The sequence below is a fragment of the Phyllobates terribilis genome, unplaced genomic scaffold, assembly GCF_046119375.1.
Source record: "Phyllobates terribilis strain yellow unplaced genomic scaffold, ASM4611937v1 Scaffold_7__3_contigs__length_470593459, whole genome shotgun sequence".
Taxonomy (NCBI): Eukaryota; Metazoa; Chordata; class Amphibia; order Anura; family Dendrobatidae; genus Phyllobates; species Phyllobates terribilis.
In genome coordinates, this window is record NW_027362767.1 from 41,651,817 (window position 1) to 41,669,542 (window position 17,726).

Genomic DNA, 17,726 nt, shown 5'->3' on the forward strand with positions numbered 1-17,726 from the left:
AGGGGTTGTTGCTGGCTGGAGCTGGATATATGTGCTATGGTCGTGGTATCCCTCATCTGGAGGAGCATGGGCTGCAACTACAGACTATACCGGCAGAAGATACAAAAGCTGTGGGTCAATTAAAAGTTGGGAGACAGAGGACATTGCCTGGTATGGGGTGTAGTGGAACTACCAGCCCTGGTTTGGGATCTTGTGGACTGGGGGCATTGCATTGTGGCCATCTATCCGGAGTTGCTGTAAGACCATGGACGTAAGGAATAACAAATAGTTGCATCACTAACCTGCCTAGGTGATTATTACAACCCACAACCTCAGATCTTCACAGTGGCAACTGGCCAACATTTCTCTGAACCATACACGACCATCAAAAAGGTTAAAAAAAAAAAAAATGCTTATACTCAACTTACCGCTCACCTCTCTGGCCCCTACGCTGCTCACCATCACCGATCAAAAAGTCAAAAGTCACATTGAGCACTGTGATCTTGCATGTGCATGTGCAGAACCCACCCTGGTCTTCTCTGGGCCTAAGTCCCTGGCCTAGCATGGGTATAAGATGTGGCGAGAACCGGACGAGTGACAGTGAGGAGCGGAGGGGCCAGAGAGGTGAACAGTAAGGGGTAGTATCAGTACTTTATTTTTTTTTTACATTATGTCTATTATGTTTTGGGGTTTGGGAAGATCCCAGAGCATAATAAGGGATATTCAATTCATAGAGAATAATTTCTCAGCTAATCCAATTTCCCCCCAAAAATCTGTGGGAACAGACCAATTTGAATTTTGCCCAATCAACTCATCTCTATTGTGTATTGTTACCTTTCACTATAAGGGCAGAGTCAGACGTTCGTATAAATCGGAGTGCGTTTGGAACGCAGTGCACAGACTGGCCGGCGGCTCTCCCGGCCCGAGCGTGACAGCTGCATGTATTTCCATGCAGTTGTCACGCTCAGGTCGGGATATCAACCGGCCAGTCCGTGCACTGCGTTCCAATCACACTCCGATTTATACGGACGTCTGACTTCGCCCTAATCCTTTGATAAGAAAACACCTGTAAACTAGAAAGGACAGGAAGTATGAGTAGAAAATATCTCCAATGGCCAGTGTGAAAATTGCAAGAATTCTAATTTTGCTTTTTAATAAAGGTCGTTATATTTAGAAAACAAATGTCAAATATGTTTAAAACATAAATGTCACATAAAAACAGGATTCACACAATAGAACACTTTCTGATGATAGCTCCCATTTCATTTAACTGCAGCCTGTGTGTTAGGCCACGGCCTCACTATCAGTATTTGGTCAGTATTTTTTCTCAGGAGTGGGAGACAAAACCAGGAGTGGGTGATAAATGCAGAATTGGTGACTGGTTTCTATTATACCTTTTCTCTGATTGTTCCTCACCTGGTTTTGTCTCCCACTCCTGAGAAAAAATACTGACCGGATACTGACCAAATACTGATAGTGGGGCCGTGGCCTTAGTGTTAAAATGTTATCTGTAGGATGCACTACTGAAATAGTGTCGTCCCTTCAATGCATGGGCAGACTCGTTTTAATTAAAGCATCTGTTAGATGTTCTAGTTCAGACAATGCTGCTGGTGATTTCGTCCAGAAACAGCATCACACCTGTCCACAGATTGTGTGTGCTAATGTAGCTCAACCTCATTAAGTTAAAGGGAAACTGTCAGCGCAAAATGCAAGTTCATCCCAAGCACAGGCGCTCGGTGCACATCTTGCAGAGGCCTTTCAGTTCAGTGCACCTTCCTACCTATTTGTTTTCCCAACTACTTCTGCCCTCCTCTGGTTCCTGTAAAGTCAGAGCTGTCAATTAAGGAAGACAAGATAGTAAATGGATGCCAAACAAGGAGGTGGGAAGGTGTGCTGCACTGCTCCACCAAGTCAAGGGTGCCCGGAGCGCCTGTGTTTGGTTTGAACAGTCCTTAGGCTGAGCTGTAATGCACCTCATACAACTGCTGAAAAGGGGTGGCGCCATATGGGGGCAGCACGGTGGCTCAGTGGTTAGCACTGCAGCCTTGTGTGGGGTCCTGGGTTCAAATCCTACGAAGGACAACATCTGAAAGGAGTTTGTATGTTCTCCCCATGTTTCCGTGGGTTTCCTCTGGGTTCTCTGGTTTTCTCCCACATTCCAAAGACATACTGATAGGGAATGTAGATTGTGAGCCCCAATGGGGACAGTGCCGATAATGTTTGTAAAGTGATGTGGAATTAATGGGGCTATATAAGTGAGTAAAATAAAAATAAAATAAAGAAGCCATGTTTCCATAATCCAGGATAACCCCTTTAAATTCGAGTGTGCTACAACTATGGATGCCGACCCATTGCTTGCATTACAGGAGATTTCCAGGATGTAAACATCAGTGTTTGATGGTGAAGGTCCATCCCCGGGGCCCACTTGGATGAGACTGAGCCACATTGCTAGTCAATACCTGCTTAGCCAAGGTAGTGAATGCAGGGTTCCCATCAATCAAGCACTTATGGCTGATCCCGAGAGTGGCTCTAAAAGGTAACTGTCACGCCAGGTGTGAATGCAACACAGAGAGTCACGCCAGATGTGAGTGCAATGCAGAGGGGAAAGGGAGCCCAGACACTAGGGAAAGGGGGAAGAGGTGACCTCCTAATCTGGACTAGCGTCACCCTGTCTCCTCTTAACATCCCTATACAGCCTCCTCAGCTGTCTCCGATCACGTGCCTCGCCCTACTATCCCTGGCGTAAGGCTATAGCTGGGGGTGTAAGGAGATGAGCACTAGTCAACCTCCGCTAGCAGTCTTAAGACAAAAGGGGAAGACAACACAGGGGAATAACAACTTAGCTTTAGAAGAACTCCAACAGGGCACACAGCCTCAAGACTCCAGAGAGGACGTGATGCTGCTTCAACCAAGTTCCAAGTATAAATGAGTATAACAGGCGACGCCCACCTAGACACACCAGGTATATATACACCCAGACTAAAGGGAGGTATTCGCTGGGTCCTAAACACAGCCTCCTATCTAGGCAGCTGTCTGCATTGCCAAATGTGGAGACCTCCTGCAAACCACTGCAGGCCGACTGTCTGTCACCTCTGACACGCCCGTGACAGTAACTCACTGTGATGATTGACAGCAAGTCCCGACCTATTGTAATTGCTGTTCTGTCTTTATTAAAGGAGCCATATCTGAATGAAAGTAACAATCACCTTCAATATCACGATGTGCCACGCGTTCAGTAAGTGACTGGCAATTAACTATGCAAAGTAGAAGCAATTCAGTTCAAAGCAACGGCTTTACAGAAAACTCCAGAGGTCAACGGAGGTAAGTGGAGCAGAGCTTGACAGAATCATCTATTGCGTATTGTACGGCTGATTACTGACCGTTCTCTGCACCTCTCAGCAGTCCGGAACCATAATTGCTTCTTCCTGTTAATCACATGGAGCGCTACCTTGAAAAATACAAGAAATAGATTGTGCTGGACTCCTCCGAGACAAGTAAGAAAAAGCAAACAGATTCTGCGCCGTGCACAAGATGATTAATAAGGTTATTTTTTAGTTTTGCAAGCTGGATTGGTGCACAAAGTACAAAATAAAAACAGTGTATTTTTTCACCTGCACCTGATTGGAGCTGTGATTCTTCCATTTGTAGAGCTTCACTACTGCTCCCCCAGGACCTTTCATACAGTGATGTCACCTTGGTTCTTCACCTGAGAGAAGTTGATCCTTGCACTTCTGCGGTTTCTGTTCCAGCAGATACTTCACTATTGCTCCTCCAGGACATTTCATACAGTTATGTCACATTTCTGGGATGTTACAATCAGATGTTCTTGTCAAAGTGTCGTTAAGCCTTAATATAAAGTTGGGATCCAATCCAAACCTTAACTACATATAGATGATGCTTACCTTTCTTTTTTACCTTCAGTTATGGCTGCTTTTTTAGATATAATCAGACAATCAGTGACTGCATTGTCTATTGGACTATAAGTCTAAAAAAACATCAAAAGTTTTGGCTGCTGTTTTGTCATTCTTCCATGCTTTACACTGCTGCTCTGCTCAGCAGGAAATCATTACATGGAAAGATGATTAACAACTAAACCTCCAGTGAGGAAATAGATGTTATCAGGTAAATAATGCACACAAGCGCAACCTAAAATCATTTTAATGTTTAATTTAAAAAAAAGCAAATTTGATGCTATTACAACTTGATCACTATAAAACCCCAGACAGAATAAACATTCATCTATAGTCACTGACCTGTAGAGAAAAGCCGTCCAGAGGCTGAAAGCGCATACAGCCTAATGAGGGTTTATTACAACTGCGTCCAGTGTAGACAAGCCTCAACCTGATCGTTTGCTACAATGTCTCAGTGCAGGTAAAATGCATCAGTCTGGAGTCCTTACCATTTAGCTCACAAAGGCTGGTTTATACATTGTAACGACCCATCAGCTTTGTACATGAGCACAGAGTTCATCCTTTGGATGACAAGAATATTCCCATTCACTTCCTCACAGCAAGCAGAGCTCTCGAAAATAAAATGATGAGAAATGGAAACAAAGGATGTTACGAAGTTGCATAAAATTCCATTATACAATGATTCCTCAAAACTCCTTTAAAGTGAACTTGTAAGCAGAATTTAGGCCACCCAAACCTCCCCCGTTATCCAGGACGGTATACGGTGCCCAGTGATGTTGCATTACTTTCTATTATGCAACGGCCCCACTATCCGTATTTGGTCAGTATTCGGTCAGTATTTTTTCTCAGGAGTGGGAACCAAAACCAGGTGAGGAACAATCAGAGAAAAGGTATAATAGAAACAAGTCACCAATTCTGCATTTATCACCCACTCCTGAGAAAAAATACTGAACAAATACTGACCAAATACGGATAGTGGGGCCGTGGCCTTAGATGTAAGGTTGTGTAGCGCCTGTCAGAGGGGTGGCCGCGGGCTTCTTAAAAGTGAAACGGAGTCTGTCACCTCCGAAATGCTAATTAAACCACTTACACAGGTATGAAGAAGGAGACTTAGCCCCCAATAGAAATCATACCTGTATTATAAATTTTAGTGGCATAATTGCCAGAAAAAAAAAAATTGTTCTTATGTAAATGACAAGGGTGTTGGCTCACATAGAAAGACCCCAGATTAAAATATAACTTTTAATATAATTGTATAAAGAAGACTACCAACAAGTAAAGACGCATAATAATACAATAAATAGATAATCCTGGACTATCCCTACTTATTGTCCTATCTGGTTTACCTGCCTAACAGCGGAGGTTGGCGTCCTAGGAATGTGATAATGGCGCCCCAGCACCTCGGCGGCTGTCCCTCCCCACCCTGTTGTGCCATTCATACCACCAAAACACACAAACTGCTCCACCAGGTGCAAAATTTCATCCTCAAAAATGACATAAGGGTCAAAATAACCATATGCTCAGCAATATTCAAAAAGTAGGCCCCATCACAGAAGCATTGGAGCATATAGGGAGAATCAGAAACCAGAAGGTAAATAATCCAATAATTAAATCACCAGATGCTCAGAAAAATCAGAAGGTACCAATATCCTAAGATTATCTTTTTCCTAATGTCTGGATACCTGCCTAAACAGTGGGGGTTGGCACCCAATGGATGCGAGTATGGGGCCCCCGCTCCACAGCAGCTGTCCCTAGGACACTCTAACCTGCACTTTTGATTTACATACTGAATAATGTCAGCAATAACATAGCCAATAAACCGACTCATGTAGCATTAACAAATATATTCAGATAAGGATATCAAAAATCCTCAAAAAAACAACAGCATGGACTCAACGTATAGACATAAGTATAAAGAAGAAATATTGGTACACATCTAGACAGGTCATAGTTTAGCCTCAACGCGTTTCACCTGTACGGTCATCAGGGGCCAGATAGATTGATGATGCATAGTGTCAAAAGACTGATGCCCTCGTTTACATAGACCACCACCTATCTGTGGCTCCTCCACTAATGGATCAATTGATTTAGCACAAGGGGGAAGCCCTGATGTTACCCGGTCCCCACGATCTGTCCCTACAGTCCTACAGTGCAGGCGCCAGAGATATCATGCAGGTAGAGGTCCATCGTTACCTCTTCGCATGTCCAGAAGGCTAACCCAAGGGCACACATCTATGGCGCATGTGCGGAACAGCGAGTGTCCCTCTGTGGAACGCGCAGGGTTTCCGGAGAAAGCACAGCCCATAATGGCAACTGCAAATGACCGGAAATGTACGACCATCTATGGCACAACCGTACGCATGCCCCGGACCAGGAGGGTCCCAGCATGGAGCGCCCACATGATTCAGTACCAGCATATTTGAGGTCTATATTCCTCTGCGCATGACTGGAAGTGTATCAATTTGGTACGCCGCTGGTTGTCAAGGAATACACGAAGTAAACATCCCTCTACAGGAGGACAGCACTGAAATGCAACATGGATGCCCTCTAACTTGGTAAGGAGATTGGAGGTATCCCTGATATATGAGGGTAGGGATAAAACAAAGGGACGCAACATTTCATTGATGTAGAGGCCGCTATTCTGCATAAATGAATAAATGAACTCCTGATACTATAGGACGCCCCTTGAGGGGTACTAAACACTTATGCACCTTTGGCAATGTATAGAATGTCGGTAAAAGGGGATGTGTAGGCAGCAGGAAATCATAGTCAGTCAGATATCAGGCCCAAATCCTTTGCCTCTTCCAAAATAGCACCAAGTTCTTCCTTAAATCTAATCGTGGGGTCAGTCTGTAAAACCTCATAAGTGTCCTTGTCTTTTAGGACAGAATAGCACATTTCAAGATATTTTGTATGTCCCATAATTACTATATTGCCTCCCTTGTCTGAGGGTTTTATAGTCAGTCATTCATTCTTCATGATGCCATTAAAGGTCGGTTTTTCACTCTCTGATCAATTGGAATCAGGGATAAAGTTGGAGGAGGGTATTTTACGCAAGTACCTCTCCACCAATTTCAGAAAAATGTCAATGTTTGTTACTTCCCCCTGTGGTGGCATTTTGGTGCTCTTGTTTCTGAGATTAGTGAAGGGGCCCACCCCACTCCTGCCCTAATTTTTTTCCAGCAGGCCAACCAAAGCTCATTATTCCTCTACTTCATCCGCCATAAGTCCTAAATTACGACGTTGTTCCTGATCATTGTGTAGAAATTTTTTTTATCCATCTTAATTTCCTACAAAATAAATTTAAATCTTTTACCCAGCCAACACAATTATATGCGTATGTTGGAACAAAATGTAAACTTTTTTTAAGGACATTATACTCCTCTCTGGATAGGGAGCATGGTGATTTATGAACTGACCTTTGTCTAGTTGGCCTTTGGTCTCAATACAGTGTTCGTGCCTCCCGGTCTAAAAAAGAAGAAGATGTAACAGAGGAAACATTTGCGGGGTTGGAGGAATCTGAGGACATATTTCTGTTTGTGTTTTTGTATGTGCCATTCTGTCCAAAACTTCCTCTTGTTCTTTGCCATCCCTGGCTATGGCGCCTAGCACTATGCGTGTATGCTCCCCTCACCACCGCGTCAACTTTCTCCGTATCAGACGTATCAATGTCAGAAAAGGAGAGATCAGATCATTTAGCTTTATGAAAACAATAAGCCTGGGATGGAAGCTCGCTGTTTCGGACATGCGCAATAGATGTGTGCCTTTGGGTTACCCTTCCGGACATGCGCGGAGGTAACAATGGACCTCTACCGGCGCGATATCTCTGGCACCTGTGCTGTGGGACTGTAGGGACAGATTCGTAGGGACCGGGTAACATCAGGGCTTCCGTGAGAAAGTGAAGATGGATCCAGCTCAACACACCAGGCAATTGATCCAACAATCTTTATTGGCAAATCCTTTTAAAAATTTGTAGAAAAAACAAAAAATGGACATCTCAGACGACAAAGCATATATTATGGGGTGGTGTGTATAAAAAATGCCATACGCGTTTCGAGTAAAAATACTCTTGAACACTGGCAACATCAAGGCTTCCCCCTTGTGCAAAATCAATTGATCCATTAGCAGAGGAGCCACAGATAGGTGGTCTACTTAAACGAGGGCATCAGTCTTGACACTATGCATTTGTCAAGTACACACACATGTGATAGACAGATAGATAGATAGATATATTTATATATACAGTGGGTACGGAAAGTATTCAGAACAGTGAAAAATGTAAAGGGGTCTGAATACTTTCCGCACCCACTGTATATGCACATATACACACACACACTATATTATATATATATATAATATATACACACACACATATACACATATTATACAGCTAATATAATAAATAATTCCTTTTTGCATCTTCTAAATGTGAACCAAGGTTGAATTAAAAAATGTGATAACTCTTGCTCTAAAGGGAGAAGAGAATTGATGATCATCTGGGTACCACATAATGATCACAGTGATTTTTAGCCCTAATGGTTCTCTCAGTCACAAACAAAGAACCCAGTGTAGACCAATAAAATGTTCGTCACATCTCAGTCTTTCTTGGATTAAACGGATTAACTTCGTCCACTTCTGGGCACGGGAGGTGAATGTTTGGACAGGAGCGGCAGAGCTATGCTGCTTCCATCCTCACAGAGAAATGATTAAGAGTTACAGTAATCGTGCAGCTCAGCCGCTCGCAGCTATTTCCGCAGCGTCACCTCCAGTGGTTGGTGATGGACAGTTATTACTGTCTCAGCCATGAAAAGCGGAGATGGGAAAAATCTTTAAAAGGGAGTCTGTCAGCACTAAATGACCATTCAAACCAAGCACAAACGCTCAGCGCAAGCTTGGATTACCAAACAGTCCAGTGCACCTTCCCATCCACTTGGTTTGTGTCCATCTCCCCCTCCTCTTCCTTCCTTGATTGACAGCTCTGACTTTACAAGAGCCAGAGGAGGGCAGAAAAAGATGGGGAAAAAAAGTAGGTGGGAACATGCAGTGAACTGTCCTCACTGAGGGTGAACCAAGTACCTGTGCTTGGTCTGAAGAGTCATTCTGTGCTGAAGAAAGGAGGGCGAGAAGGAGGATACAGCTGCAGTGTCTGAATGAGGGCGCAGCACAAGCCACAGCTCTGACATAGCAGCAGTAAGCAGGAGGAGAGAAGGTGTGTACAGGAGCCAGAAGAGGGAAGGAAAATATCAGACTAGACACATTCATTGCATCTAATCTACAGTGGCAATTAAGATTAATTTTGGAGTTGGGTAAACAGTAAGACAACAGAAAATTAGGAATAAAAAAAAACAACTAAAAATCAGTCTGTAGCTGCTCATTCCCAGATTCGGATCTCTCCATCCCAATAGCAAGCGGCCAGCAGCGACGGCAGCACCGAGTGGTACTGCACACCTACGCAGGGACTCCCATGGCTGCGGAGAGTTTGGAGGATTTTGGATGTATGATAATTGTAGAAGACGATGTTTCCTTCGGAACTTCCCGTTACGATGATGGATCCGTCTGGAGAGAACTCGCATCCCACGGCAAATCCCTCCACCTGTTTGAAAGAGATGGAGCATCTTAATGAGTTTTCCTGCATCGATAATCCTTCCCTCTCGCTGGGGAACGCAGAGAGTCCATCTCTCTTTTCTGTGAACAGTTGGAAGGCACCTCTGCTCCCTCATCTCGTCTCCTTACACCGGCAGACTCCTAATCAACGGCATAAATTCAATTTGCTCAACAACTTTGTTGTTGTTTTACAAGCTGGTGAGGAGATTATGGGATACACTGAGGGAAACATTACAATCGTTTTTGTTACATCCTCCAGCGTTCGTATCTCCTGCGGGGTTCCCCCCATTTATTCCTTCCCTACTAACAACAGCTTAAGAAACACATGACAAAAAGAAAATATAAAGCTTCAATTCTCAGAGCCAAGACCATCTCTCTAGCACAGAGGAAGCTGGCGGTGGCCTCGTCTTAGAGGTGGTCATCCCGCCGTGTCATCGACGCTACTCAGCCGGCTAGGCTCGATCACCCACTGCTTGGTGGGCAAAGCAAATGGCAAAAAGGAGTCATTATTAGGGCGTTATCACCCACCCTTAGAGGCCATCTACACTTTTTTTTTTTCCACATTGACTCATTCACCAATAGTATGCCAGAAAAGTGCCCTTCTTGCAGATGCTGGGCCGGATGGCCACAGAGTAACTATTTTTTTTAAATAGTAACATCTTGAAGGGATTGGTCGGGAAGTATAGTTTTTTTTTTTATTTTTTATACATTTTAAGACCAATGTAGGCCAATTTGTATCTAAGAAAAATTGGAGTGGACAACCTAATTAATAAACCTTAGTTTTGTGCAAATTTCAAGATCTCTGCTATATGTGAGTAGAAAGATTAGGCTGAAAAACAATGCTGACCTAAGAGTTCTCACAGCTGAGGGGTTGCTCCTGTCTAGAAAACACAATCTGCATGATAAATCATTGGCAGCACTAATCTCTCCAGCTCGGCTAATTTGTTATCATGTAGGGGTGCGGGGCGCAGTGCACGGGTGTGGGGCGCAGTGCATGGGTGCGGGGCGCAGCGTGCGGGAGCAGTGCACGGGAGTGGGGCGCAGTGCATGGGTGCGGGGCACAGTGTGCGGGAGCAGTGCACGGGTGTGGGGCGCAGTGTGCGGGAGCAGTGCACGGGTGTGGGGCGCAGTGTGCGGGAGCAGTGCACGGGTGTGGGGCACAGTGCATGGGTGCGGGGCGCAGTGTGCGGGAGCAGTGCACGGGTGTGGGGCACAGTGCATGGGTGCGGGGCGCAGTGTGCGGGAGCAGTGTGCGGGAGCAGTGCACGGGTGTGGGGCACAGTGCATGGGTGCGGGGCGCAGTGTGCGGGAGCAGTGTGCGGGAGCAGTGCACGGGTGTGGGGCACAGTGCATGGGTGCGGGGCGCAGTGTGCGGGAGCAGTGCACGGGTGTGGGGCGCAGTGTGCGGGAGCAGTGCACGGGTGTGGGGCGCAGTGTGCGGGAGCAGTGCACGGGTGTGGGGCGCAGTGTGCGGGTGCGGGGCGCAGTGTGCGGGAGCAGTGCACGGGTGTGGGGCGCAGTGCATGGGTGCGGGGCGCAGTGCATGGGTGCGGGGCGCAGTGTGCGGGAGCAGTGCACGGGTGCGGGGCACAGTGTGCGGGAGCAGTGCACGGGTGTGGGGCGCAGTGCATGGGTGCGGGGCGCAGTGCATGGGTGCGGGGCGCAGTGTGCGGGAGCAGTGCACGGGTGTGGGGCGCAGTGCACGGGTGTGGGGCGCAGTGCACGGGTGTGGGGCGCAGTGCGCGGGTGTGGGGCGCAGTGTGCGGGAGCAGTGCACGGGTGTGGGGCGCAGTGCATGGGTGCGGGGCGCAGTGCATGGGTGCGGGGCGCAGTGTGCGGGAGCAGTGCACGGGTGTGGGGCGCAGTGCACGGGTGTGGGGCGCAGTGCACGGGTGTGGGGCGCAGTGCACGGGTGTGGGGCGCAGTGCACGGGTGTGGGGCGCAGTGTGCGGGAGCAGTGCACGGGTGTGGGGCGCAGTGCATGGGTGCGGGGCGCAGTGCACGGGTGCGGGGCGCAGTGTGCGGGAGCAGTGCACGGGTGCGGGGCACAGTGTGCGGGAGCAGTGCACGGGTGTGGGGCGCAGTGCATGGGTGCGGGGCGTAGTGCATGGGTGCGGGGCGCAGTGTGCGGGAGCAGTGCACGGGTGTGGGGCGCAGTGCACGGGTGTGGGGCGCAGTGCACGGGTGTGGGGCGCAGTGTGCGGGAGCAGTGCACGGGTGTGGGGCGCAGTGCATGGGTGCGGGGCGCAGTGCATGGGTGCGGGGCGCAGTGTGCGGGAGCAGTGCACGGGTGCGGGGCACAGTGTGCGGGAGCAGTGCACGGGTGTGGGGCGCAGTGCATGGGTGCGGGGCGCAGTGCATGGGTGCGGGGCGCAGTGTGCAGGAGCAGTGCACGGGTGTGGGGCGCAGTGCACGGGTGTGGGGCGCAGTGTGCGGGAGCAGTGCACGGGTGTGGGGCGCAGTGCACGGGTGCGGGGCGCAGTGTGCGGGAGCAGTGCACGGGTGTGGGGCGCAGTGTGCGGGAGCAGTGCATGGGTGTGGGGCGCAGTGTGTGGGAGCAGTGCACGGGTGTGGGGCGCAGTGCATGGGTGCGGGGCGCAGTGTGCGGGAGCAGTGCACGGGTGTGGGGCGCAGTGCATGGGTGCGGGACGCAGTGTGCGGGAGCAGTGCACGGGTGTGCGGGAGCAGTGCACGGGTGTGGGGCGCAGTGTGCGGGAGCAGTGCACGGGTGTGGGGCGCAGTGTGCGGGAGCAGTGCACGGGTGTGGGGCGCAGTGTGCGGGAGCAGTGCACGGGTGTGGGGCGCAGTGTGCGGGAGCAGTGCACGGGTGTGGGGCGCAGTGTGCGGGAGCAGTGCACGGGTGTGGGGCACAGTGCGCGGGTGCGGGGCGCAGTGTGCGGGAGCAGTGCACGGGTGTGGGGCGCAGTGTGCGGGAGCAGTGCACGGGTGTGGGGCGCAGTGTGCGGGAGCAGTGCACGGGTGTGGGGCGCAGTGTGCGGGAGCAGTGCACGGGTGTGGGGCACAGTGCACGGGTGCGGGGCGCAGTGTGCGGGAGCAGTGCACGGGTGTGGGGAGCAGTGCACGGGTGCGGGGCGCAGTGCACGGGTGCGGAGCGCAGTGCACGGGAGCAGAGAAGGGGTGCAGGGCACAGTGCACGGGTGCGGGGCACAGTGCACGGGTGCGGGGAGCAGGGTACCGGGGAGGGCGCAGTGTAGGGATGTGGGAGCAGTGTTTTAGCCTGGAATCCACATTGGACTGTCTAAGCTGGTAACAAACCCTCAGATCTGAACAGTTTTGGTCATGCTGGATGTTTACATTGAACCTGTCATGTTGTAAATGGTATCTGATCTGCAGACAGGATGTTATAGAGCAGCAGGAGCTGATTATTTCTGTACATTTTTTGGGGAAAAAGTATCAGTAAAACTTGCATTTTATTCATTGCCATCCCTGGTATCTGTAGGTATAAGAGTCCAGGGGGCGGTCCCACTGAGTGATAGATAGTCTTTCCTGTATGTCAGTGACTGACAGCTTTCTTTGTAAGCAGAGTAGGACCGCCCACTGAACTCCTTTGCATACAGACACCAGGGATGTGAATAAAATGTTTTACTGAATCACTTTCCAATAAGTCTACATATCATTCTGCTCCGCTTCTCCTCTGTAACTTGGTGTCCACAGATCTGATTCTATACACAACTTGACTGGTTCCTTTTGAGCTTTTTGATATCAGTGATATTATTTAAATTTACCTACATCAAGCAGAGACACTGAAATAGAGAGGATTAAAGTGCAAAACAAACTAGAAAGTTGGAAGACTGCTGATGATACAATGACTCATTTGCAGTGGAAAATGGAGCGGAAATGAACAGTAAAATAAAAAATGCATTAGGAAATAAACCCACAGCCTGAAAGTAAATCTAAGAAACTAAATATTAACTTGTATTAGTGAGCGGCACACAGGCACGAAACCTCCTGCATTCACAGCCACAGGTAAAACATTTACATTCAGACATCGAGCTTCACATGAATAATATATGACCCAGACATGGATTGCAGAGCGCGGCGTACTGAATGGCGGAGGTCTATTGTCTATAACCTTCAGAGCTCCCTTCATGTACGCAGCCCAGAAAACGCACTAAATACTACCTTTATAATACCAAGCGCTAGGATTTAAAGCGGAAAAGTAGAAGATATTTTTATATGCGTATCAGAGTAATACTGTGACCCCTGCTAGAAGAACACGGCCAGCAAAGGAAAAACGTCAGTTATTTTATATTCTAATGTTCGAAAACTGTGGACAAAGTCAATCCGTGTGGAGTAACGTACTGTGTATAAACAGCAGAACAGGGGAAAGAAGGACAATGGCTGCTGATCGAAGCCAATAATAAATTAATACTGAAGATGATTATAACAACTATAATACTGCCCCTATGTACAAGAATATATCTACTATAATACTGCTCCTATGTACAAGAATATAACTACTATAATACTGCCCCCTATGTACAAGAATATAACTACTATAATACTGCCCCTATGTACAAGAATATAACTACTATAATACTGCCCCCTATATACAAGAATATAACTACTATAATACTGCTCTTATGTACAAGAATATAACTACTATAATACTGCCCCCTATGTACAAGAATATAACTACTATAATACTGCCCCTATGTACAAGAATATAACTATTATAATACTGCTCTTATGTACAAGAATATAACTACTATAATACTGCTCCTATGTACAAGAATATAACTACTATAATACTGCTCCTATGTACAAGAATATAACTACTATAATACTGCCCCCTATGTACAACAATATAACTACTATAATACTGCCCCTATGTACAAGAATATAACTACTATAATACTGCTCTTATGTACAAGAATATAACTACTATAATACTGCCCCTATGTACAAGAATATGACTACTATAATACCGCCTCTATGCACAAGGATATAACTACTATAATACTGCCCCTATGTACAAGAATATAACTACTATAATACTGCTCTTATGTACAAGAATATAACTACTATAATACTGCTCCTATGTACAAGAATGTAACTACTATAATACTGCTCCTATGTACAAGAATATAACTACTATAATACTGCTCATATGTACAAGAATATAACTACTATAATACTGCCCCTATGTACAAGAATATAACTACTATAATACTGCGCCCTATGTATAAGAATATAACTACTATAAGGCTATGTGCCCACGATGCAGAAATGCTCAGGATTTTTTCCTGAGCGTTTCTGATCTCCCTGACAGAAAAAAACGCATGCGGATTGTACATGCAAATTGCACATGCAGATTGTACATGCGTTTTTCCTGCCAGGGACATGCGGATGTGAAGCGTTCTTCACTTGCATTTCCGCATGCGGGTTGACAAGCGCTTTCCAAGCGATTTTAGCATCACTTGGAAAGTGCTTGTCAACTTGGTCACACTATATAAATCCATGCAAACATGGATTTACAGTTATATGAAAAAGTTTGGCCACCCCTAATAATCTTAAGCTTAATGTTTTATAAAAAAATGGTGTTTTTGCAACAGCTATTTCAGTTTGATATATGTAATAACTGTTGGACACAGTAATGTGTCTGCCTTGAAATGAGGTTTATTGTACTAACAGAAAATGTGCAATCTGCATTCAAACAAAATTTGACAGGTGCATAAGTATGGGCACCCTTATCATTTTCTTGTTTTAAATACTCCTACCTACTTTTTACTGACTTACTAAAGCCCTTTTTTTGGTTTGGTAACCTCATTGAGCTTTGAACTTCATAGCCAGGTGTATGCAATCATGAGAAAAGCTACTTAAAGTGGCCACTTGAAAGTTGTTCTCCTGTTTGAATCTCCTCTGAAGAGTGGCATCATGGGCTCCTCAAAACAACTGTCAAATGATCTGAAAACAAAGAATATTCAACATAGTTGTTCAGGGGAAGGATACAAAAAGCTGTCTCAGAGATTTAACCTGTCAGTTTCCACTGTGAGGAACATCGTAAGGAAATGGAAGAACACAGGGACAGTTCTTGTTAAGGCCAGAAGTGTCATGCCAAGGAAAACATCAGAAAGGCAGGGAAGAAGAATGGTGAGATCAGTCAAGGACAATCCTCAGACCACCTCCAGAGAGCTGCAGCATCAACTTGCTGCAGATGGTGTCACTGTGCATTGGTCAACTATACAACGCACTTTGCACAAGGAGAAGCTGTATGGGAGAGTGATGCGAAAGAAGCCGTTTCTGCAAGCACGCCACAAACAGAGTCGGCTGAGGTATGCAAAAGCACATTTGGAGAAGCCAATTTCTTTTTGGAAGAAGGTCCTGTGGACTGATGAAACCAAGATTGAGTTGTTTTGTCATACAAAAAGGCGTTATGCATGGCGGCAAAAAAACACAGCATTCCAAGAAAAACACTTGCTACCCACAGTAAAATTTGGTGGAGGTTCCATCATGCTTTGTGGCTGTGTGGCCAATGCCGGCACCGGGAATCTTGTTAAAGTTGAGGGACGCATGGATTCTACTCAGTATCAGCAGATTCTTGACAATAATGTTCAAGAATCAGTGACAAAGTTGAAGTTACGCAGGGGATGGATCTTTCAGCAAGACAATGATCCAAAACACTGCTCCAAATCTACTCAGGCATTCATGCAGAGGAACAATTACAATGTTCTGGAATGGCCATCCCAGTCCCCAGACCTGAATATCATTGAACATCTGTGGGATCATTTGAAGAGGGCTGTCCATGCTCGGCGACCATCAAACTTAACTGAACTGGAATTGTTTTGTAAAGAGGAATGGTCAAAAATACCTTCATCCAGGATCCTTGAAATCATTAAAAGCTACAGGAAGCGACTAGAGGCTGTTATTTTTGCAAAAGGAGGATCCACTAAATATTAATGTCACTTTTCTGGTGAGGTGCCCATACTTATGCACCTGTCAAATTTTGTTTGAATGCAGATTGCACATTTTCTGTTAGTACAATAAACCTCATTTCAAGGCAGAAACATTACTGTGTCCAACAGTTATTACATATATCAAACTGAAATAGCTGTTGCAAAACACCAATTTTTATAAAACATTAAGCTTAAGATTAATAGGGGTGCCCAAACTTTTTCATATAACTGTATATACTGTGACCCGAGAGAATGTCAAAAAATAAAAAAATAAATCTACACTTACCCTCTGATGGCCCCCGGTGTCTTGCTTCCCTCCGTTCTCGCTTGCCGGCACCGGCAGCGGTACACTGAAGGACCTGCCGACATCAGCGTCACGTGACCTGTCACATGACTATGATGTCAGCGCAGGTCCTTCAGTCCATCGCGAACTGCCGGCATGCGAGGAGGAGCGCACCGCCAGAAGGTAAGTATATACCGTATTTATTTTTTATTTTATTCTTTTTTTTTACAGTTTTCTATGGTACCCGGGTCCGGAGGAGAGTCTCCTCTTCTCTAGACCTGGGTACCATCCGCACATTAGAACGCATGGAATGCGCATCTACATATACAGTGATGCGGATTCCATGCGTTCTAATGCAAGTCAATGGCGGCGAAAACGCAGTGCTTCCGCAAAATAATTGGTAGTGCTGCGTTTTTTTCCGCAATGATAATCCGCAGCGGAAATTTCCGCAGCATGTACACAGCACATGCGGATTATCATTGGGAAACATGGCAGACCTTCTACCAAGCGTTTTTTAAGCTTTTCTGCAGCGTTTTTGCCGCTGCGGAAATGCTTAAAAAACGCATCGTGGGCACACAGCCTAATACTGCTCCTATGTACAAGAATATAACTACTATAATATGGTCACTATGTACAAGAATATAACCACTATAATACTGCCCCCTATGTACAAGAATATAACCACTATAACACTGCCCCCTATGTACAAGAATATAACTACTATAATACTGCCCCTATGTACAAGAATATAACTACTATAATACTGTCCCTATGTACAAGAATATAACTACTATAATACTGCTCCTATGTACAAGAATATAACTACTATAATACTGCTCCTATGTACAAGAATATAACTACTATAATACTGCTCCCTATGTACAAGAATATAACAACTATAATACTTCCCCCTATGTACAAGAATATAACTACTATAATACTGCCCCTATGTACAAGAATATAACTACTATAATACTGCCCCTATATACAAGAATATAACTACTATAATACTGACCCCTATGTACAAGAATA

At 46.1% G+C, this 17,726-nt stretch overlaps 1 protein-coding gene across 3 annotated transcripts in view; it reads right to left on the minus strand.

Moving 5' to 3' along the window:
* Positions 1 to 7,691: 7,691 nt before the first annotated feature.
* The window catches only part of WDR25 (WD repeat domain 25), a 141,637-nt gene continuing 131,602 nt past the window's right edge, over positions 7,692 to 17,726 (minus strand). For all 3 annotated transcript variants that reach the window (XM_073638410.1, XM_073638411.1, XM_073638412.1), the window contains exon 7: positions 7,692 to 9,483. In XM_073638410.1, the coding sequence (XP_073494511.1) occupies positions 9,262 to 9,483 (222 nt within the window). In that variant the 3' untranslated portion in view covers positions 7,692 to 9,261. The remainder of the gene's footprint in view (positions 9,484 to 17,726) is intronic.